This window comes from Lagopus leucura, unplaced genomic scaffold (genome assembly GCF_019238085.1).
Source record: "Lagopus leucura isolate 7727_CA_CO unplaced genomic scaffold, USGS_WTPT01 Super-Scaffold_100044, whole genome shotgun sequence".
Lineage (NCBI taxonomy): Eukaryota > Metazoa > Chordata > Aves > Galliformes > Phasianidae > Lagopus > Lagopus leucura.
Window position 1 is genome coordinate 4,108,192 of NW_024962291.1, and position 24,692 is coordinate 4,132,883.

At 38.7% G+C, this 24,692-nt stretch overlaps 1 protein-coding gene and 1 long non-coding RNA gene across 3 annotated transcripts in view; both read left to right on the plus strand.

Annotated features, from left to right (window-relative positions):
* PTPN5 (protein tyrosine phosphatase non-receptor type 5) overlaps positions 1–14,334 on the plus strand; it is an 81,919-nt gene extending 67,585 nt beyond the window's left edge. For both annotated transcript variants that reach the window (XM_042884538.1, XM_042884539.1), the window contains exons 11-14: positions 1,675–1,785; positions 4,605–4,765; positions 8,233–8,346; positions 12,465–14,334. In XM_042884538.1, the coding sequence (XP_042740472.1) occupies positions 1,675–1,785; positions 4,605–4,765; positions 8,233–8,346; positions 12,465–12,558 (480 nt within the window). In that variant the 3' untranslated portion in view covers positions 12,559–14,334. The remainder of the gene's footprint in view (positions 1–1,674; positions 1,786–4,604; positions 4,766–8,232; positions 8,347–12,464) is intronic.
* A 7,363-nt stretch (positions 14,335–21,697) lies between these two features.
* Positions 21,698–24,261, plus strand: LOC122187268. The gene is made up of 3 exons (XR_006181270.1): positions 21,698–21,825; positions 23,514–23,786; positions 23,995–24,261. It is a non-coding gene; the product is annotated as an uncharacterized LOC122187268 (long non-coding RNA).
* Positions 24,262–24,692: the final 431 nt, after the last annotated feature.

Consider the following 24,692-nt stretch of genomic DNA (forward strand, 5'->3'; position numbering starts at 1 on the left):
ACTGTGGAAAGCAGTATAATGCAGCATTGTTGCACTATATATCACAGGAGCTTGCTGCAGCCTTTATATAGGAAGAGAGCTGATGAATCTTTTCTGATAACTTTAGTGTCAAAAATTAAAAGGTGTCAAGAATCTCGACCATAAGTATAGGATAAGTCATGTGAGTGTCTCCTATGTTCACTTCCTTTTTTCCATAATGCATATTAATATAATAACAAGTTGCAAAAGTACAAAGATTCAGCACCAAAACCTCTGTTCTGCTATGGCTTTGTGTTCCTGCTCTGTTCAATGGCTTTGCTAACGTACATGTGTGGATTTCTGTATCTCAGCCCTCTGTCACATCTAATGTGAACTGACAGACAGCCCACAGAAATGAGTGGGCAATCTTACTCCATTCCTTTAAGCACAGCAATGTCTGTGCTATTGATAGCTGCTTGACAATTTTTACAATGGATTCTGCAGTTTGAGAGGAGAGGAAGTGAAAATGCAATCTGCGTAAATAATTTTACAGAAACACAGTGGGCCACATTCCCAGTAGGTTATTAACTGGATGGAACAGCACTGTTTCTCCCACTCAAATTTTGACTCAGTAATGTAGCAAGATACTTCTCTGTTGTTAGTCTTTCTCCTGAAATGGAATTGTTTCTGATGGATGAGGGCAATGTGTGATTTAACTCCCTTCAAGATTTTATGCTGTCATGTAGGAAAGGAAGCTTACTACCATCCTCTCTAACTGGGTTTGTCCAGCAGCAGGTTCTCATTCTCCTATGATAACAAGAAGTTTCTTCTTCCTTTATCACACGGGAGCCTTTTTCTTAGACCCTTCCTTGTTCATGTCATTTCTTGTCCATGAAACAGTCCCTGCACCATGTTGAGGTGCTTGTCCCTTCTGCATATTGATTGCCTTAGAGAAAGCATGTAAAAAAAAATATGTTTCAGTCCTTCCAGGGTAAAAGTAGTTACAGATTCCCATCCACTTGTGTATTTTATAAGTGCCACAATTCAGATTTACAAATGAACCAAAGTTTCAGCTTCTCTAATTGTCACTTTTTTTTCTAGATGCATCTCTGGCTGTGTTTTAGCAAAATCAAATGTAGTAGTCTAATATATCTCACAGCTATTGCATCCTTTTGGTTACTTAGCTCTGATGCAGAATTCTCAAATCATGTTCTTTTGTAGAACTCTTATGCGCACGATCATACTGAGAGAGCAGTGACCCTCCAACAAAAGTATGAAAGATGTATTTTGTATTTTCTTGTCAATTTATGCACATCACAGAAGCATAGGTGACAAGTCTGTACTGTACTGATCATAGTTACCTTAAGAAAATAACCAATCTAAAAACACAGGCTATAATAAATATAAGCAAATTGCTTCTGGTCTTTCTAGTGAAGCTTCAGAATGTTTATAAGTTGCTTAAATATAAGAGTGTATATATTTCAAAGAAATGGTTAGTTATTTGATTTGTACATTTTGTCAGGCTATCAAGCTATTATGAATGCAGCAAAAATCACTATAAATGTATTCCCTGTATAGAAATTGAAAACATGTACTTATTATAGAAACAGCTATCATTCATATTCATCTATGCATGCACGAATCCAATTTCAGAGAGGTAAAAATGAGCCTCCCTTGATGTCTGCTTAACTAGATTTATTTTTTTATTGCACATAGAAATGCACAGAATATTGGCCAGAGGAACAGATCACCTATGAAGGAATAGAAATCATAGTTAACCAAGTCATTCAAGCAGATGACTACCGTTTAAGGCTCATCACCCTAAAGGTAAATCGCTAAAATGTACTTAAAATAACTCTGCTATCTAAACTCTTAAACAGGACTGCTAATAGAGATCTGTATAGAAATCTTCTGCACAGTATACTAATGTACAAATTCTCACTTTTAATTACTGCAGCTCTGCCCAGTTCCTCAAAGACTACAATAAGTAGTGTAAGATTTAGACTGCATATATACAATCTGAACACTTCCGGGCCAATTGTAGTAGTATAGGCTTTACTCAATGGAAGAAATTGGTGGCTCATTCTGCCTCTGTCTTCTGCATTGTCTGATCACTTCTCTTATAACAGCAATAGGACCCAAAGGAACAGCACGAAGTTGCATCAGGGAGGGTCTGGTTGGGGATTTGGGAAAGATTTTTCATTAGAGTGTGGTAGGGCACTGGAACAGTTTACCCAGGGTAGTGATGACAGCACCAATGCTAGAGTTCAAGAAGCATATGGGCAGCAGTCTCAGACATAGGATTTAGATTTTGGGTGGTCCTCTGTGGAGCTAGGATTTGGACTCCATGATCCATGTGTGTCCCTTACAACTGAGGATGTTCTGTGATTCTGTAATTTATAACTGGTAATTTATAGTGATGTGTTGGTCCACTGAGAGCTTCTTACCAGCATTTGCAAGTCATAATACAGACAACACATGTGGATTTACCCACTGAACTCTTTGGTGGTGTTCTGTCGAATTCAGAGGCTTGTATACTCTTTGGTCTGTGGACTTATGCAAGGGGTTATTGATTACTAATAGGAAATTTATATTTGCATAAGATTTTATAATTTTTGTAGCAGGAGACCACTAGGAAACATTGACTGTATTTCTTTATGTGCATCATTAAGATGCTGGTAGATACCCACCAGCTGTTTTTACCTAAAATGACTTCTGTGCTGCTGACAGGATGTGAGGGTGTTGAGAACTGATAAAAAGATTCTTGTTGCCATTGTTTCTTCAGCTTCCCTCAGAGATAGGATTACTGGCCTGCATAATATATCAGTAGTGTGGCAATAACTCCTGCTGTTCACCATGGCAGAAACCCCTTAAAAATCTTTGAGCAATTTGGCCGACTTTGAAGATGTTTTAAGGGATCATACCACTCTCAGATACAAAAACTGTCCATGACCTTTATAAACACTTTTCACTATAGCATTCTATATGCTTATTTTTCTATGTGTAGTATTTTTCCAATTATTCATGTAGTTTTACTTACCAGAAACAGTTTGGTTATCTTGTGGATAGAGAGGTTAAATGGAATTTACTTAAGTGCTCAGATGCTACTTAGCCTGAAGTACCAGAGTCCTATTTTACAACTATTTTAATTGCTGGATTTTAGAATCTCAACCTATGACTTTTAATAAAGACAGTATATTTACATAACCTCTGTATATCCTTCATCTACAAAATCTACCCCTGACCTCAATATAACAATGCAATTTCTTTCCAAACTGAAAAAATCTTCCTTTTACCAAACATTTTCAAGTCTCTTCAGCCACATGCTAATAGGCAGAATGCCAGGATATGAAATCTCATGCTGGGACTGGGACTGTGGAAGATCTATTGCTCATGCATCAAGGAGAAAATCATGCTTTCCAGCAAGCAGAAAGTAAATAATAGTTACAAGTGTGTTGCAGACTTGCCCTGACCTTAAATAGAAATTATTCCAACATGCAGTGCAACAGCAAGAACAATATACAGCTTAATTCTGCTGGAATGCTGATAACTCACAAAACTGGTCACAGTTTAATTGTGTGTTAAGACAAAGGGGAAAGTTGATCCATTTGAAAATGAAGATTTAATTAGATCGCTTCTTCCCTAATCCATTTTACAGTGAAGCTATGCAAAGTTTCTCCACCCCAGGAGAAGAACGGAAGGTGGCAGTCATGGAGCACTTTTGTCATCCATTGACTAATAGTCATGGGGTCTTTAGAGTCTAGATGACAAAATCTATTTCCAGTTCTCCGTGTTAAATTTGCTGTTCTTTTCCCACCTCCACCCATCCTAAACTTATTTGGCCTTGTGTTTGAGGAAAGGTCGTGGAAACTAACACATAACTTTCTGGACTTTGTGAAGATATTTTGCATAGCCCTGTGCCAACCAGTTTATACAATGACTGAGCTGTATGTTACTGGTTGGCACCTTTAGAAATCAGGCAGAAAGACGTCACTTTGAACACAAAATCAGAAGCACTGAGTGCTACTTGGCACTCAGAACAGATAAAAGGCACATTTGCTATATTCATGTCCATGCTTGAAACACAGAGGGAAGGAATCAGAATTTGTATCTCATCAGAAACCCCGGACTGCATCTAGATATAATTCTTGCCTTCCAGTGAATCTGTCACCATGTCAAAGAGAGGAGTGTAAGTGACAGGAAACTGATAAGAGTCTGTCTGTCAGAAAAGAGAGAAAAATAATCTCCCATCTCTTATCCCTCATCTAGCTAGCTAGCTATCAAAGACAGAGATATGATTTCTGGCCCTCTGCCTGTCAAATATATTATGAAAGCAATTATGTCACGAGTACAGCTCCAGCTCTGCTGAATGAATCTGTCAAGAGGGAACAGACTGTTTTGCACACAGCTCTTGGCGCTAAAAGAGCAGAGTACTTTGGGGAGGTGGGGGGGGTTATTTTTTTCTTGAGGCAGTTTGCTGAAGTGTAGATGCAATCTTTGAAGTCCAGATTTTTGTGCTGTGTGGCTTGTCATTTGCATCTGTTGTTTCCTTTAGCATAGATTTAGTTTTCAGTATGACTTAAAATTGGAATTTTTAAAAATGGTGTTGTCCTGAAAATGTGATGTTTGTCCTAACTGCATTGCAGAAAGGAGAAGAAGTCAGAAACCTGAAACATTACTGGTACACATCTTGGCCAGACCAGAAGACACCAGATCAAGCTCCTCCTCTGTTACAACTAGTACTGGAAGTGGAAGAGGCAATGCAGAATGCAGAAGAGAAGAATGCTCCAGTGATTGTTCACTGCAGGTGAGTAAGCATTGTATGCTGCTTTGCATACAGTGGCTCGCTACAGGTGCTGTCATTGTTGAACCATTGGTCAGAGACATGCAAGAGATCTGGTCCAACTACTTTAAATTTTCTTGGAACTTCTAAAATTTAATAACAGTTTTCTGTTGCGCACAGATACAGACTGATCTGTAGACAGAAGTTGTTGTTGTTGGTTTAGTTATAAGTTACAACAACCGTATTTCGTTTGCTTTACCAGAAATATATGCATTTAATGATCTTGAAAGCACTACTTTACCAAAACTAAACACACAATGGGTGAAACTGAGTAGGAAGATGCATGCAAGCAGAAAAATGAGAACATTTAACTTAAAATAATAATACATATTTTAAAGAGGGCTTTAAACAAGTCTTGTTTTGCTAGCATTTAGGAAGATTAAATGTGATTACTTGAATACCACAACTCAATCCTCAAAACAGTTATTGCAGGTAAATAAAGGGAAGTCTGCTAAGTAATGTAGTAATGCTACCAGGATAATTTTCCATAATTTCAGTAAAAGTACATTTTGCCAAAAATGCCTTTGGAGTTTCTGTAAGGAATTTCATCTAATTCTGCATAACGTTTTCTAGGAAATGTCAGATAGCTGTTATCTGAAAACCGTGGTAAAGAGGTTATTAGACAACAGGAACTTTTTTTTTAAAGTCACTCTAGCATGAATGGTTCATAGCCCAGTGTTGTCAGAGATCCACCTATCAGCAAATACAGAGAAATCATTAATAAAATGATCATATAATGCTGCCCTAAATAGTGTTGGAATCAGATATTTTCAGGTCTTGATTGTTTGATGAATTGGATTACTTAGAATGTGCCTTTTAGTGCAGCTAATAACAAGATCATACATCTAGTATAAATAAATGGATGTTTTACTCAGGACTGATTTCCTGGAAAGAAGGCATCTCAAAAAAAAAATGACTTGGAGATTGGATCAGTTGGTTATGTGGACTCTTTGTATAATGTTGAACCCAGGAGGTCAAATACAGTCTTTCAATCCAGAAAAGGAAAGTCAGTAAGGAATGTACGGTTATCATTTCCTCTATATGTACTACTGTCTACTTTTTCTGCTCGTGTTTTAAACCAATTTTTGACAAATAGGGAAGAGTTCAGAGAAAAATAAGAAATGGCTTATAACATGGTTCCTTTTGCAATGGAGTTCCCCAGTTCAAGAAAGACAGGGAACATCTAGAGAGAGTCAAGTGGGGGGCTACAAAGATGAGGGGCCTGGATAATTTCCCTTTGAGAAAAGGTTGGAAACCCAGGACTGTTCAGTCTGGAGAACAGAAAATTGAGAGGGGACCTTACAAATGCTTGTAAATATCCAAAGAGTGGGTGTCAAGTGGGTGAGTTTTTGGTGGTGCCCAGAAGGACAAGGAGCAACGGGCAGTAATGGAAACACTTGAAGTTCAATTTGAACATGAGGAAAAACTTTACTTTGAGGGTGACAGAGCACTGGAACAAGCTGCCCAGAGAGACTGTTGGACTCTCCTTCTCTGGGGATATTCAGAACCTATCTGGATGCTTTCCTGTGTAACTGTAGGTAACCTTTTTTAGCAGGGTGGCTGGGCTAGATGATCTCTGGAGATCCCTTTCAACCCCTGCTATTCTATGATTGCATGATTCTGTGAAAACCTGTGATTCTTTAAGAGTTCGTTTGAGAAATATGGTATTTGCTGCAGGTGAAAAGTCTGATCACCACAGCACTCTTGATTTGCATATTTGCCTTTTCCTCTTATATGGTGTCATGCCCATGAATCCATCACAGTATGAGGAAAATAGGTCATTTTTATGTAAAGTAACCACAAATAGACATGGTGATGAAGCTATGAAGTATTTTGTGATAACTGAGGACCAGTGCCATTTCAGATTATCCTCAGCTGCAGGTATTTTCTCCAGGAAGGAATTTAATATGTTGCCTCTAATTGAGAGTGGTGTGTGCAAGCAAGTAATTGGGTGAGGTTTGGATTCTGCACAGTACTTGCAACTTGTTCCTTTTGCTGCTGTGGGAGATCCTCAGCAGAACCATAATCATGGTGATTTTGCCCCTCAGTGATGTTAAAAATGAGTCTGATCGTGAAGAAATTCTTAAAAGCATCTTCATTAACGGTAGACTAGGAGTCCAGATGAAGTCCTGTGGATAATGTTGAAGTCTTGGAAGAATTATGACTTTGTCTCATCCACTGTAACTTGGCCTGGGGCAGTGATGTCTCAGTGCTGTTAGATTTCTACAAAAATGAGTGTTGTTCCCTTTCCTTGCAAGATACCGAGATCTATAGAAGGGAACCTTTATACAGTAGGTATGTACTGTTTGATTATGGCACTCTGAAATGTTTGAAATTTTGATAAACAAAAAAATATATCAGGGCATGAGGCACAGAGAGTTGAAGGGACAAAATCTTTAGATCAGGTAGATACCACCATCACAGTTATTCGAAGGCTGAGATTCAGGACTAAGTTCATCCAGCAGATTTCCACTGAATTGCCTCAATCATTCTGTAATATAAGTTAAAACAATTCAAATGCATCTGATACTAGTGCAGGTTCCCTAACAAGTATAAACATTGAATTCAAAGTCTATACATACGAAGAAAAACAGTATTAAGAGTTTGCTAGCAGCAGCCATCTGTAGACTCCGTTGTTGCTTGTACATTTGTTACCAGTGTTCTTGTGTTGTGACCTGAGCACAATTTAAATGAAAGCAGGAATTCTTACAGAGAATTATAATTATTTAACACATAAGAGGGACTGTCAGAATTTGAGTTTTTTATAAGGTGATAAGAATTCACAGCTTTCATAACACTGTGCCTTTCAGAATGAAATAAATTCTGGTCACTTACAAAGACTGAATCAAATACAGAAGTGTTCAGAAAAGATGAATTTTGGTGAATTTGTTCTCTCACTTTGCTAATTCAGAGAATTAATAGACTGCAGATTGGAGAGCAAATGTAATTGTACTTGTCATATTGCTGTTAGCTCCAATAATCTAACCAAGAGTTTTTTTACTGTACACGTGAATGAAAGTAGTTTTCAAGAAGCTGTTAGGGTTAAGAATCTCAAAGCAAAGGTTGCCCTCAAAATAATGGTTGCCTTCAAAGCACATCTAACCAAGAAATACTATTTAACTGTTTATTTTGACAAGTTCAATGACATTAGGTGAGACAGTACATAGTACATTTTTATCTCTCTGTGTGCAATACAAAAAGCTGAAGCCTTTTGGTGTGAGTAGCTCACAGTGTGAATTATGTTGTTCCATTGGAGCTATTACCTTTTCCTAGTTAAGGCTTCATATTCAAGAGCACCCATCCCTCAGAGTTTGGAAGGAGGAAAAAGATAATGGGGTTTAACTGTTGGTTTAAGGGCATTTGTTTAACAAGAAAGATTCCAAAGCCATTCTAACATCTTTGCTGCCTCTCTCTCCTTTTTCCTCCCTTAGTGCAGGCATCGGGAGGACGGGCTGCTTTATTGCAACTAGTGTCTGTTGTAAACAGCTGAAGAGTGAGGGCATAGTTGACATATTGCGAACAACTTGCCAGTTACGGTTAGACAGGTAAGAAAACCCATTTCCTTTCAGAAAAATAAAAAGAAAAATGTTAATCTTTCCCTTTGCTTAAGGAGGAACAAATGGGAAGTGGAGAGGAACAAAGGCCAATAAAGGCTTAGAGAGAGAACATTCCTGGAACGAAGCAGTCCTGTTCTAAGCAGCTTTATCTTACTCATGTTATTAGAGAAGAAAACCTTAACAAATATCCTTAGCAACTGAGCTAGGTTCATGGTTGGCATCAAAATCTGCACAGCTGTGCAGACTTCAGTGCAGTAAGAGATGACCGTTTTCACCAGCAGAGGAGTTGGCACAATGTTCATAGGGCTCAAATGGCTGTTGCATTTGATTCAGAGCTGTAGAACAGCTCTTTGCTCTCAGGAAGAATAAAGAAAACTGGCCTCACATAGTTGGAACTGTGGATGCTGTTGGCAGGGCATTGCTGCTTGAGACATTGCGGGAAAGGGAAGAGTATACTTAGGTTGGAGTGTTTGCAGACATGTGAGAGGAGCTGTGAAAATCTCCAGAAATTCAGTGGCTTCCACTTAAGTATTTCTTAACACACCACCTTGAGTTTGATTATGAAGTAAACAGATTTGAATTTGCACCAGTGATGTTATTTTTTTTTTCCTCTCCCACTGGTTTCAAGTGCCATCAAAACATGTCTCAGTGTTCTTTTCTAACGATAATGATAAATGTAGTCAGAAGAAGAAATGTCACGAAAAACATACCAAATATTTTTCTGACAAAAAAAAAAACCCAACAACCTCAACCCCATACTGAACTTTATTTCAGATGAAAAACTGTGCTCGGTGGGAGGCAGAAAACAAATCACTCGCTGCCCTACTGAGGCTCTGATAGAGACCTGCAGGGGCTTGGAAATTTGGCTATTTCAGTGGATTTCAGACCTGACAAGGGAAGACTTCTTGAGGGAAAAAAAACACTAGAATGTGATTAAGTGAATGCTTGTTGGCCATGGTCCAGTGAAATATCTGGCAAGGTCTAACATATCTTGTGTTCATTACTAATGTTACGCAGGAAAACAGCCATACAGTGGTCAAAGACACCTTTAAAAATATGCTTGATACAGAAAATAAATTAAAATTACTCATTTTTTTTTTTTCTAGGAGAAGGAATTGCCAGTTATTTGTAGATACTGGATAAGGGAGATTATGCTTAAGGGATGCCACAGAGCAAAAGGAAGCCTGCAGGTGCTTCTTGCTGCCATGTACATCTCAGTAGACAGATGGGACATGAAAAAGCTATTTAATAACACGAGAGGAAATACTCATGATGGAAAGCAGACAAATCACCACCTTGCTGTAGGAAAGTGTGATTTTTTTCAAGTGGTGAAAAATGGATCTTGAAGTCATATTGATATCCAGTGTCACAAAAGCTTTGAGTGACTTTGGATGCTACACAAAATGAGCCAGCAGCTATGGGAAGGATCCTATCCATCTTCTCCCATCTGGTGGCCACTGACTAGAGAAAGCACATGAGAAAAGCAGGTTGGATGAAGGCCAGAGCAGATGCTTAATTGGGTGTACCTCACTGCTTTACAGCAGCAGTGATGTTGCCCTAAGAACCCACTTTTAGGATTCTTTTGAGGGGCAAAAAGGTCATGTTTCATTCCCTTCATTCCCTCACAGATTCCCTTTGCTACAAATCTGTGCAAAGAGCCTGGACACAAGAACCTGCCGTCTATGCTGTATATGTGGGAAAGGGAGGAAGCTACCATATAGCAAGGATCTCAGTGTCCACGCTAGTGCTTCTGTTGCTACAACTTCAGTGTGCAACCTCATGTTAATAGATTGCATGGGGAATTATTCCCAGATATAACTTAACGTTCCTTGTTTGTCATGGACTGACATAAATATATTTAAATGCTTTGCATGACATGGAATGACTCAGTTTGCCTATTTGTATTAAGTAGAGCAGATAGAGAGGATTTCCTAAGAAATAGTTTCTTTAAAAATGCAGTTTGTGTTTCCCACCTTTGCTTATTGAAGAAGAATGAAAAGAGTAAAGTGAAGTCACTGATGAATAGGAAAAAATAACAGGCAACGGAAAAGTGGGATAATAAAGGAAGAGAACAAAAAAAAAAAGAAAGTGATGCAAAGTCTCTTACCTTCTCCCATGAAGAGATAAATACCTAGCAACTCCTCCAGTAAAAAATAAAAAATAAAACTAAAAAAAAAAAAAAGGCTAGTAATCTAACTACTCTCTCCTCTGTTTTGTTGCTGAGCAAGGTGTTGAATGGTCTCTTTGGTCAGTTCTGATTATCTGCCTGATTATCTTCCCACTCAACTTCCTGCACATCCCTAGTCTATTCAGTGGGATGGAAGAGTGAGAATCAGAAAAGTTCTGACACTGTGCAAGCACTGTTTGGCAACAGTCACAATATTAGTGCATTGTCAACATTGTTTTGATCACAAATCTAAAACCTATCATCATTTGAGGTGCTACAAAGAGAACTGCATCCCAGTCAGACCCCCACGAGTGAGCATTCCTATGACTTTGTCTGGCTTTCTTAGCACTCCTGGACACAGGACCTCCAGAGTAACCTGTGGCTTCATCTCCATCCATTGCTGGTTGTTCTCCTCCACTGCTTAAAACAGTCCCTTAACAAAATAATTGCAAAAGGTTGAAGGAGGAGGCTATTTTATTACCTCATCTTACTTCTGGCAACATTACACAATTGTTAAGCTGAGCTCCATAGAAGAGGGCAGTCCCTAAGGAGGTGCTGCCAGTCTGCTATCCATTTGGCTCAGAGGCCCCAGTTGTTCTTTCATTTCCTCTGGTGGGAATTTCTAAGGCAGTGTACACATATGCCTTTTCTCAACCTGATACAGTCTGGTTGGCGCTGGCCGCCCATGGGTTCCCACATCCTCAACACCACTCATCATTTCAGACTTCTTTTGACACTGCATTCCCCAGATCTGTGTACCAGCACTAATGCTGGCACAATTTTGCATAAACCTTTGAATATGAGTCACAGGTTTTTATTTTCTTCAGAAGAGATAATCAAGAGATTGTATCACTATTGATGTGCTACTCTTAGCAGAATTAGGTGGTGTTCTTTTTGTTCGTGTTTGTCTCCTGCTGTAGTACTTGTGTTCATTAATATGCTATTTGCAGAAATACAAGGGCTAATGGTACATAGAAAAGAAAATTGTTTTTCTGCTCCTGCTTGCAGGTCTTTTCAGGTTTGCAGGTTTAAAGAGAACAGTAAAAGCTGAACCGAAACAGACTTCTGTGCTTGGAGACTCTTACTAGTCAAGGTGTGCATGGCAGTTAATTCAGTTACTAGTTGTCCTTTGTCAAGATTTCAATATCTGGTCCACAATCCTGCTGCGCATCACCTGGTTCCCTGGTAATCTTTCAAGAGCACAGCCTTGGATGGTGCAGAAGAATGATCCCTCCCTCTTTGCAGACTGGGACAGTTATGTGTTGCACAGATTTTCTGAGCTGGCGTGGCCTGGCCGTCTGTAGCCCTGAATTTGCTCTTGCATTCAGGCCGTAGTGCAGCTTTAAAGACTTAGAGAAGCTGCTTCAGCTCTTCATGCTCTCTTTTTTACACCTGTCTTTTTAGGGCTTTGGGATATGAGTTGCTTTTCACCATGAGATTTTAGTGAAATCACTCATTATTGTGGATGCCTCCTCCCTGGAGACTTTCAAGGCCAGGCTAGATGGGGCTTTGAGCTACGTGCCTTAGTGGAAGGTGTCCCTGCCTATTGCAGGGGCTTGGAACTAGATGATCTTAAAGGTCTCTTCCAACCCAAACCGTTCTGTGATTATGATGATGTTAAATGGTGCTTAGAGTACAGGTGCTATAGTAACACAAATGCAACAAATAATGGTGGTGTTGCCTTACTGGTTGAGTGCCTCTGCTGTTCTCATTCTGATTACCTTCTGTTACTTGTTAGCAGAGACATTCAGAACAGAGCTCAAGGTCAGACTGCAAGCTGGTTGCAGTTCATTGGCACTTTCTCATTCGTTTCAGTAGGCTTTGGAATAGAACTGTTGTATTTAACACCAGCTTCATACTAGCTGTGCCATTTCCTAGGATGTTATTTATGTGTAAAACGGTTGCTGTTTCCCTCCCCTTTTTTTTCTTTCCTTTTCAGGGGAGGAATGATCCAGACTTGTGAACAGTATCAATTTGTCCATCATGTCATGAGCTTGTACGGAAAACAGCTTTCTAGAGCAGCAGAAGAATAAGTGTTCATGATATTCCTAAAGGCTAAAACCAAGAGAACTTTTGACTGCATTCAGATATATTTCAGATCTAATAAGAGACACGTGGTAACCTGGCTGTCTTAGCTGGACAAAAAGATATATTTTACTTTGATATTGCTTTTATGCTCTTGTTTGCATTGACATTTAAGAGCTGAAGTACACCTGGTCTTAAACATATGTGACAGGACATAATCTTCACCAAAAAAGGCTTATTTATTTTGTAAATAAGAACAGTAGCTTCATTTGTTACAAAATCAAAAAAAGAAAAAGAAAAAAGAGCACTGTCTTCAGTTTGCTGTTTTTAAAACATAATTGCTATTATATCAAAATACAGTGTGAAACTTTTTGAATTGTCATGCTGAAATATGTGCCGTATGTTGACTAAGCTTGAAAGTAACTTTTTGCCTCTTTCTGATTGTTTTTACATATAAAATTACCGAATACTGTGTATATCATAAACCTTCTGAGCCTCTGCATTGAAAGACTCAAGTAGATTCATGTTGAAATAAGGATTCACACATCACGTTTGCTTGGTTTTATTTTTTTAAAGCAGTCCATCACTGGTGTTATCAGAACTATAGGGAAAAAAGTATTTCACTGATGTGAGACAAATTCTTGCCTCTAGTTCTTACCAGCAATGTTACCCTGCTATCATGACAACTTGGATGAATTTGTGGTGGATAGGGGAGAAGTTGAAATAATATTAATTCTTCAATTTTCTTTTCTCAATATGTTGGCATCTGACTCTGTAATCAGATTTGATTTTTGAAAGTGTTTTGTCTTTTTATGTGGTCATAAAAACAACAATCCCAGTAGTTTTGCCAGAAATCGGAGGTGAGGAATTTCTTTTTATTTGAATCCATCTTTATTTGAAATGTAATAATAAAATCACCCATATTTTGAATTTAAACCTGTTCCAAAGCTTTAAAGGAGACCAAATGGCCAGTGTCCATTAAAATTAATATGACTGGAAACGCAAATCCCATAAGCAGCTTAAGAAAAAATGATCACGCAATGTGTGGCTGCTTCTTGATAAATTTCCCCTCAAACTAAGTTTTGATAATGTTATCCCTTTGTAATCTCTAGCCCGAGCCGTAGTATTTCCTTTTAAATAATGGAGACTACTTCCCATGCTTTTGTTTTTAGACCTTAGTCTGGCAGTGAAGGCTTCAGTTGGTGTGTTCAATGCTTGGAGGTAAGCACGTGTTGAAGTTCTTTGAGCAGTGATAAATGGAGATACACAGGACCCTTTACATCAGAGTGATTTGTGAATGGAAGCTGTAATCATTTACTGGAAGTATTTTTGCTTCTCTATTTGTAACGATAACCAAAACTCACTGCTTTTGTTAGGGCAGAAGATTCTGTGGATTTACTTTGCCTCTTCATCAGGAGAAGGTAAAGCAGCTCTCAGAACAATAAGGGCTGATCCTGCTCCTATTGAGGTTTTGTCATTGACATCGACAGATGCAGGGTAGGGCCTGAAATATTATGCCTACAACTTCATCGCTGTGGGGAAAGTTTCCCAGTATTTTAGTACACATCCTTTGTGTTTATTCTGTATCCATGAGCCTGTAAAAATCCTATCAGCAGGGTTTGCATGACTATGTGGCAAAATGTGTTATCTTGAACTACTTGATTTTATTGCTGTATTTAAAATATTTCCTTCAGTGAGAAGCTAGCAAGAAGAACTGGCAATCTTTTTAAAAATACTGGCAGTAGTCATTAAATAGAGCAATAAACTTAAGCTTTTGAGCATAACATGACTGTTAGTTTTATGTAAACCTTGCTAGCTATATTCTCCCTATTGCTACTGATTCCTTTGACAGGGCAACACTATTCCATCTAAGTACTCCTTAGAAATAACAGAAGTACCAGAAATGTTTTGAATAGTGTTATAAGCGGAACTCTTGATAATGTTTTCAGCTGTTCAGTGCCCAACAGTGTCAAAATTAACTCAGTTAATAAAGTAACTTGTTCTATCATCAAATTGCTGTTCATCTACTAAAGAATATGTTGATGGTAGGATAGGATTGTGCAAATAAGAGAGAATTTGGCTCCATAAGTTGCCTTGTGTACAAAGAGGCTTTCTAAAAGATAATTGTTTTATGGCAAATAAGGTATGACAGTCTCTCACATACTGACTTCGAGGTGCGTGCAGAGTTCTTCAGCATGTATTAGTCAGTGGTGGTTCATTGACTTCAGTAGAAGTAAACAATTTATACTGCTGAGAGAAATCTAACCTGCTGTCCGCTTCCGTTCTGCATACATGGAATGTTTTGAGAGTGTGGTCACTGGTAAAGTCAGGCTGCTTTGCATCAGTTCAAAGCAAGTAGCATCCTACCTTATCTGGATATAAAGACTGCACGTTTGCCATCTTGCACTAGGCAAGTGCGATCTACTCACTCAAGATCAAAATATTCAAATGCCTCTTAAAGTGTTATTCTGTCTAGCAGTTGGAGTTAATTCTCCTATTTCTACTACAGCCTTATTGTAATTAATATAATTAACATATTTCTCTTTTTTTTTAATAGAATTTGAGGTCTGAAGGACCTTATATCAGCTTCTGATCTCTTCTGATGGCAGAGGTAGACTTAAGAAGCGTTTAGAACTAGCAGAAAGGAACTCTGGCCTTGAGATGAGTAGCACTTGAGATGAGTGAAACTGCCTCTTCTGCTACTCAGGAGATTTGAAACTGAGTTGACAATAGAGACTATGCTAAACTGTGTGTCTTGTCAGGCTTCCCTTTTTACTGGACACTCTCTAAGAAAAGAAATAATTTCTAAAATATTCTACCTGCCCTCTCCATCTTTCTACCCTGGTCTATTTATACCTGAAATAGCAGTACTAATACCTGCAACACAGTTGTTTCCCAGAGGACTGAATTCCTCTCTCCAAGTGTGTTAGCTTATAATAGCCTGAGATGATTTTATTTAGAACCAACTCCCCTGTCTCTTTCAAATGGCTTTTCACACTTACATGAAACATTGAACATGGCAGAACATAGCCCAATTTCTTGTTTGTCAGTCATTGGCCATGACGTTTATACAGTCATCCTCTTCCTCTCATGCTAACAGATCAGTGATGCTTTGTCCTTTTGTTAGTACTCTGAGATAGCCAGATATACAGCTTTACATAGAAGTAAAATCACTGAAGAGAGTGCAGTTAAGTTTAATACAGAAGAGCTTCTCAAGTTTGTCCTACATGTAATTCCCAGTAGCTCAGCTGGTAAGATTTATTCCATTCATAATGAAGCTGAACAGAGAGGCTAAACGATTTACTCAGAATTATAAGTCATATTGGCACCATAGCTGGTAATATGTCTCAGAGCATCTAAAGGATATCTAAATCTAAAGGATTTATCTAAAAGATAAAGTTGGTGAAGTATTCAGGTACTGTAATTCCTACCCCTCCTTTCTCTACAGTGGACCATGCTAATCAATTTCTGTTTCATATTTCTTCTTTCTCTCTGCCTGTTGCTTCTTAGGCTTAGAATACAGTAAATAATTCACTGCATTGTACATATTTTTAATCCAAAATGTTGATAACCAGTGTGTTTGAGGGAGCATCCCTCGACTCCCTTGAGAGAGTCTATGTTGCCAGGGACCCTTCCAAAGGCTTAGCATCTTCTGGCCACCTTTTGATCTCAATACATCTCAGAATTTTGAGGATGAAAACATCTCCAGTGGATTAGGCAAAAGACATTTCTGCTTTGGGAAATGGTAGTTTTTGCTTGAGTTGGATATTTGTACTCAGTATCTGTCCTTATGTCAGTATCTGTTTTCCTCTATAAAGACTAAGGCAACACTTTTCTCCAGGGTTCAGAGAGAAACGTTCCTGCATAGATCCTTTTGCTCCGATCTTTCTCCTTTGCATGCTTAGCTTATTTGTGTCTGAAGAGGATGGAAGGAAAGCTGTCAGAATTGAAGTCAAAATTAGTAAGGCATCACAGAACAAGAGAAACGTCTCTCTGCTTTTGGGTCAAAAGAAGGAAAACCAAGTGGGATTGGTTTTACTACGCCCACTATCATCTTGGTCTTCAGGCTTTTGGGAGAAACATAGAGAGCAGACAGTCAGCCATCACAAAAGTCAGGGTTATGAAGAGATGCGGTCACTCCTTCTCTTCTTAAGCTCCGTGTCTGGCAGCGTAGCCAGATTTATCAATCCAAACTGCAAGATCTCATTCATATGCATTGTTTTTCCTCCTACAGCAATATGCACGTATGTGTATTCACATGCCCACTCTGTGCCAGAGTAGCTGATCTAAGAACAGAAGTGTGAGGGAGGACTCATCAACACTGTGAAATGAACATGGAAAGGGACTGCCTGGCTTTAGAGTCTATTTGGAATGGTGGGTGGAATTGGTTTGGGTTGTCGGTTGTTTTGGTTTTGTTGTGGAAAGTTTAACTCTCAGCCCAGATTTCTCTGTGTCTAAGCTGGGCTCTTGTTGGGCTCTTGTTTCTGAATTATGTTATTGAAGGGGTAAGTGAAAGTTGGTTCCTTGATACATTTATTAGACTCACCATTCGTGATATCTTATTCACCTTACATCTCATTTCCACAGTCTTCTGATTTGATAAGTGTGTTTGTGTTAACAACAACTGAGATTTCTAGAGAAGGGATCACAGAGCCCCTATCACACTGGAATCGCTCTTTAGTCTGTGAACCACAGCATGTGATTATTTTTGTATGCAGTGTTTTCAGCTCATTGAAAAAGATGACAATGTTTCAGCCTTTGCACATTTTTTTCTTGATTTCTGTTTGTTTTAAATTTTTCTTTCTTTTCTTGACCAGTAATCTAATATCATCAGTAAAAGTGATATATTCCTGGGGATTATGCCATTGTTTTGTGTGGAGTTTACCCTTAGAATTATTTCTGTCAGCCTCTGGAAATTGGCTAAATTTTCACATTCTTTGATTTTCTAAAGTTCCTGTGTTTTGTAAAGTGTAAGTGGATTATTACTCTAGTGCATTCTGTAGTAGACTCCCTACTTGTTTGAATTTAGCCTAAATACAGAATACATAGCACTAGTCTGTTCTAAACAGAGATCAAATGCAGTCAGTGAAGAGAAGCAATTTATTGCCACTAGTTCGCCATCTGTCACAAGCAAGATATGTAATTTTTGTCCTTCAGAATGGATAGGTCTGTACTGATGCAAACTGGCTTATTTTTCTAACAGAGCACTTACTGGCCATAAAGTAGTCAGATGGAAGGATAATAAAAGTAGTAGCCTAGCATTTCAGAAAAAAAAAAGAATTCTGATCAGTCATTTCTAGTATATAGCTGGCGCAAGCTGCTAGATCTTAAACTGTACAGTTTTCACATTCAGAAAGTCTAAGGTCAAAGATGAAAGCTTTCATCAAGTAAAAGAAACACAAGTAAAGGGAATTCCATTTGAAGGTGAAAGGTGGAGCCATTTGAATGGTGGTTTGGTGAGTGGTTTTTAAACAATGTCACTATGAGTTTTAAAGGATTTGAAAATCCAAATGCATTCAAAAATAGGCAAAGGACTGGGCAGTAGATCAGGTGAGTAATGGAACGTGCTGTGTGCCTTCTCACTTTATCATTTGATGCTGCTGATAAGAAGTTGCCTCATAGTGGCTGAGGGCAAAATATACTTCTTACAAGAATGTTTGGGATTACAGAATAACATCTCTCATCTTTTCCTAACCAGCCCCATTCATTCCTGTCATCCTCATTACTGACCGTTTGGATGCAAGAGAAGAAAGAGTGAGAACAGAACAGCGAAAGTGAGGGCAGTAAGCAGAAGAGGATAAAACCCCTTTGGGGCAGGACCAGGCAAAAGTAAGAGTGATCTTTCTCCTGGATTCAAAAATCATATTGCTATGAGAAAAATTCTTGAGCAGAAGATGAATGACAGCAGTGTCTAGAGATGCGTGATATCCCTTTGTATTTTTTTAGAAGATACAGTGAGATACGTAGGCTATAACAGAGACTCTTTAATTGTTTTCTGCAAATAAGGAGTCAGAGAACATTCATCTCTTACGCAGGCCAAGAAACAAAGGCCAGCTCCACAAGAATACCAAAGTGTATGTATTATGACAAGGAATAGGATCTCCTTGGGTAAATGCCAAAAGAGAGCACTCTTGCTAAAGCTGTAATTTCTCCTGGCAACGAAGCAAAGTCTGGAGGTCACACGGTCTTAACATTGTCCTCTTTGTTGATTGTGTCTTCTAGATTGCAGCTTGTAACTACAAACTGTATCAGAGTTGAAGCCTGTACCCCTAACTTTGGGGAAGGTTGTGTTTTGGGTTGCCTTCCTTCTGCCTCAAGAGCCTTCAGTGAGAACACAACTGTGTCAAAGTTTCATTTTATCTGCCTTGTCAAGGGACACTTTCTAAAACTAGGGATACTCTATTTCTAGATGACTAGCACCTATAACTCAAAGACTAGAATTCAGTAGTTTCTCTACTCCAACTCTTTCCTCCAACTCTCTACTCCAACTCTCTACTCCAACTCTTTCCTCCAACTCTCTACTCCAACTCTCTACTAGTCTTGGCACAGCAGTAGGTAGCAGATGCCCTCCTGGAAACGGGTCATATGCTTCCAGAAATTTCTCCATTTAGCATAGATGCATAATCTTTTCAAGTGATGCATACCAAGCTAGTTGTTGTCTTTAGGTGTAAAATGTGTAGTGAATGGTTTGGGAGTTGAAAATTGGTCTAAATGAAGGGCAAAGGAGGGCTTAGTAAAATTTAGAAGGATAGACTAGTATGTCCTAATATGTCTTTTGATGCATCTAGTTTTGACACCTTTCTTGAACGTTTAACATCAGAGCATCAAAGCATCTTGTAGCACCACTATGCAAGCAAGGTAGCCCAGTTTTTCCATTATGCAGATGACATAGCTGGGACACAGGGAGAGCAAATTACTGGCCCAAAGCCTCACAGAAAGACTGGAAAAAAATAATGAATTGATCAGCACTCCCTGTGGAAAGTCAGCACAGTACTTGCTGCAAAATCCTTTATGTGTAGGGGTTTTAACTGACCAGGCAATTGCTTATTTATCTGTTGTATTCCAGGGCTTCTTGTTGTATCCTTACTTTCCTGTTTCTGGTAAATAAATTTTTCAAACAACATCTCTCTGTTCAACTTGATTAACACGTTTGTTCCCAACCAAAGAGGTTGTTTTTAGGAGGTCTGTGCCATATAGGAGCATTTTAGCATGGTGACATGCTCCTTTGTGATGCTTGCTTGCTGGAGAAAATATTTCTAAATTTGTGGAAAAGCCTTGTCCACTGACAACACTCAAGGGTGAGTAACAATTATTTCTGGTGAAAGCCAGTTCTCTACCTAGTATATGACAATAGCTGACTGCATTTTCAGGTGCTCCTAGATACGTTCACCCACTATGTGCAAGTAAACATGGTTCATCATGTTTTACACATGGAGGAAGTGGTTTGAAAAAAAAAAAAAAAAGAGCAAACCCTATTACTCATCCTTACAGTTTCTAGAGATTTGGGCTGGACCAGTGGGAAAGGTACAGTTCATTTTATCAGCTGGAGAGCAGTCTTTACTGATTCAAAGTCAGGAGATCCTGTTTAAGCAAAAGTCGTGAACAGATAATGTGGGGCTGAAAGAATGTGACCTGAAAAGACTAAGTAAATAAGCTCCCATTATATTCACATATGATGGATCCATAACTATATAATGTAACAGAAAGATTATATTAGCCTTGATTATGAATCACAAAAAAAAATTACAAATAATTCCTGTCAGTCTGCAGAGTACTTCTAAAGAACAAATTTAATTCCCAGAGTAATGTTTGTGATGTATGTGAAGCCGTATTAGGTACAGTAAGTAAAGTAAAGCAAGGTTAACCTAATCTCCATGAAACAAACATTAAAAATAAGCCCAGAGTAACAGGTCCTTTTTCCACTTCACTTATTCATTAATCAGTTCCAATATTTCTTCCTGAATTTTCAGGGGCATTCAGAGCTGAAATGATTAGTAAACCAAATCCTAAGGTAACATGGAAAGGAGAGGGAAACTTTCCTAAGGAACATGGAAAGTACCAGTAGAGGGACCCAGAGTGTTGTTCACAATATCACTAAGGAATATTGGTAACACTTTTTGCTTTATTTATTTATTTCCACAATAAAACTTTAAATAAGAAAAAGCTAATCACTATAATATTTATCAGTAGCTAAGAAAATGTCCCAGGTTGCAGTAGTCCTACTGCAGCACTGCTACTTGCCAATACTGTTGAATGTTTGTAGGGCATTGTTTCCAATCAGCAGCAAACAACACTAGAGCAAGAACTGCTATTTTTGTTACTTGGTTATGCATTTATTGTAGTGCGGCACTAATGCCCCTTGTGTGCCTTTCAGGCAAAAATAAAAAAATAAACAGTGCTAAACCTCAATAATTTGTAATATTATTCAGGACTTTCTAATGTGACTCTGGAGGCTTGCCAGTGTGATTCCCATCTACAAGAAGAGTCTAAGGAAGATCTGGGAAACTACAGACCCATCAGCCTGACATCAGTGCCAGGAAAGGCTACGGAACAGATCATCTTGAGTGAGATCACTGGTATTTGCTGGACGATGGGGAATCAGGCCCAGCTAGCATGGGTTCATGAAAGGAGGAACCTGCTTGACCCGCCTGATCTCCTTTTATGTATTGTTAGCACTTTGGCAAACTCCCAGCAGATGGGCTGGCAGACAAGGTGGTGGGAAGGATTTCTGTAATCTGTTTTCCCAGCAATGACCATCTGATGGGGGAGCATTGAGATCTCTATCTATGTTCTCTGATGCTATGAAAACTTGTTTGGAACTGCATGAATCCCTCTTCCAAGAGAGGTCTAGATATCTCGAATGTTATAACATGACAGTTGCTTATTTACTTGGAAAAGAAGCATGAATTTTTTGTGAAGTGCTATGTGCAGGGGACCTCCAGCTCTGAGGAAGAACGTAAAGAAGTTGGTGGTTGAGGAGAAAGAAACATTGGAGATCATCCCTAAGAATCTGGAGAATTTAGAGAAGGCCTGTGTGAACGTCTCTCATTTCTCAGGAAATTGAAAGAGGTGAAGGAGGAAGTGGAGGTTGAAGTTAGTGTCATAGTACCTCAAGACCCTTGACAGAGTCAAAAAAAAAGCATGCATCCAAAAAGACAACTGTGATGGAAGACAGTTACACATCCCAGATGGAATAAGTATCTACATTTTTTTGCAGCTGGACAAAAGCTGGATATTCAAAGAAATGTGAAGAAATTGTGTCGAATCCTGACAAGGTAAAAAATGTTTTCAGAACCTCTCTTCAGTTAATGTCTCTAGGAAGATCTTTCACTGGAGATGAAATCCATATCAGATCAGATTTATGGTGTTAATGTAGCACCCTAATAGACTACCTAAGGTCTGCAATCCAGTATTCCTTAGGATAAGGCATTCTGGATGCCTTGGACAGTGTTGGACTAGTCCCTGCCCAGGAATTCTACAGTCCAAATGAGGTGTATAAAGGACATAGTAATGTTTCTATTCTGCCAAGGAACAGTTGGTAGAAAAATCCAGAAAATTATCCCAGATTCCATGGCTGTGCCAGATAGTGGACCAAATCTCTGAAGTCCCTAATGTAATTCTTCAGTTACTTAACAGCAGAATTTCTGAAATATCTGGAAAGCAGGTAAAATGTTTGCTTTTGAATACCAAAGATGGCAAGGAAGCTGAATATAGGAAATGTAATAAATAAATAAATAAATAAATAAATTGTAATCATAGAATGGTTTGGGTTGGAAGGGACCTTAGACATCTTCTAGTTCCAACCCCAGTGCTGTAGGCAGGGTTGCTACCCTCTAAAAGAGGCTGCCCAGGGCCCCATCCAATCTGTCCTTGAAGCAGATGGGTAAGAAATATACACTGTGCATCACCAACATAAAAAAAAGAAAAATAGAGCTGGGTGCCTACAGAATTTTTGTGAGAGTCATGATGCTGGTGATGTTGGTTACAGAATTACAGAGGTTCTGTGTATGAAAACAATATCTGAAGAGAAAAGAAAAGAGGGTCAAAACTATGATTTTGTAGTTTCGTAGATTTTTGTATCAAAAAGTAGCCCAAACTATGATCTGCTTTCTTATTTTTCTAAATGTCTTTGTAACATTCATATTACTGATGTTTTAGGCTCAAACAGAAATCTAACATTCAAGTCATAGACTAACCCACAATTACCAGAGCACTCGTGTGAAAACACCTTTTATGAGATAGCACATCTCAGCTTGAAGCCTGCTTATTACACATAATAAGCTAGGCTGACGTCAGTGTGGCAGGAATGTGAGTCACTACTGAACTTGGACCAGTTTTAGAGGAAAAATGGGAATGATAAACTGTACCTCAGCACTTGATAAAAATGATGCTGCCCACCTGCCTTACCTTCTACTGCAATAAGGCCATCCCTTAAAAATAAGCTTTGCCAGAAGTACCATTCTTTAAGTGCACTACTTATATGTGCTAGAACTACTAAAAAAAATATTATTTGGTAGAATAGCATTACTTAAGCCAAATAGCAATCCTTGCCAGGCACAGCAGCACTCTTAGCAGATAACACAGAAAGATATCAGTCTTCTTTCTGCTTCCCAATCAGTTCCAGAATATGCCAAATAGTTCCAGGTATCTCATCAGCAGCTGCCTGATATCATGTCCTTTACAATGACATAGAGTCAGGAGAGGGGAAAAAACAAAACTAAGGCAGAAGAACTGAACAGAAAGCAGCGTGTCGTTAGGTGGTTGGTATTGTAAGATTGCATGCAACTTCTGCTGAGTATTTCAAACTAGTTAACTTAATTTCTGCTGAAGTTGAAGGACTTAACTGATCTTTCTGCTATCATTCAAGAAACAAATCAAAATGACTTCACTAGTCTTGTTATGTAGGAAATCAGAGATTGGAAACTAAGCAAAACAAAAAATTGTCTTTTTGGTATTTTAACAGGTTAACCTGTAACATTCCTGATAGAAACAAAACCACTGAAAATGACCAAAAAACATTGCTAGCTATGATGTTTGAAATGGGCCTGCTAAAGAAAATGCCAAACTTCACGTGGAAATTCAATGGGCAAGTGTGGAAGCAGGACAGTATGTATGAGGTCATTGCATCTGATGATTGTACTGGCCCACACTTAGGATATCCTGTCCTGTGAACTTCAGAACTCAATGCTGAAACTGGAGATACAGAGCGGAAAGCTCCATTCTTCATTGATCACAGGTAAATCAATGTAAGCTTCTTCAGGTGGTAAGTAAATCAAATGTGTTACAGCAGTATTTGAGCTACGAAATTCATAGAGCTAAAGTGCAAATCCCCTAAGCCTTGAGCCCGCGTTGTACCCTGAAAAAGCAAAACTGCCTTGTTTGATTTGTGAAGTGCTTGCTGATTTGTGCCATTTTTTTTTGGCTGTTCCTCTCCCCTTTCTTAGAGGTTACAGTTCAATTCATCAGCAAACCTGAGAATACCCAAAGGAAGAATGGAAAATCCTGTCTGGAGTATGTGCTGATTTTGGAAGATGTCACTCTGAAAGAGATGAGGAATTGATGGGTGATTGAAAGATTTCAAGTACACTAGGAATCATGAAGGGAAGAGAGCAGAGCTTATCATAATGTTGATGAGCCAGTGACTCAGGAACTTGTATAGGCATTGCTGTGTGAGACAGTGAACCTAACGACTGCTACAGCAGCTCCATTGTAACTGGGAAGGTATGTATGATTGGTCCAAGGAAGGAAAAGAAACGGTAGCAGCCTTTGTACTGTTCTTCATTGTAGAGCAGTAGTGTTGCTTTGTTATAACAGCCACAAAACTGATTTGAGATAATGCTGATCTGAAGTCTATTTATCGTTTAATGTGGAATAAGCCATTAGTCTGTGCTTTGTTTTGGTATTAGGAAGATAATAATTAAGGACGTCCCTTTGCTGTAGAGTTAGAAGCATAAAGCAGTAAATCTTCCATCTAAGTCCTTGTTTGTACCACCTGAAGCAGCCTAGTAAAGTATAGTGGTTTTCATTTTAACCAGGATTGTCATAATGAATTCTTGTTCTTTAAGGTGACCCATGGGATGTTTGAATGCTAAGGACCAGGGGCACAACATGAGACTCTTGGTGTAGTAAATATTTAATATCG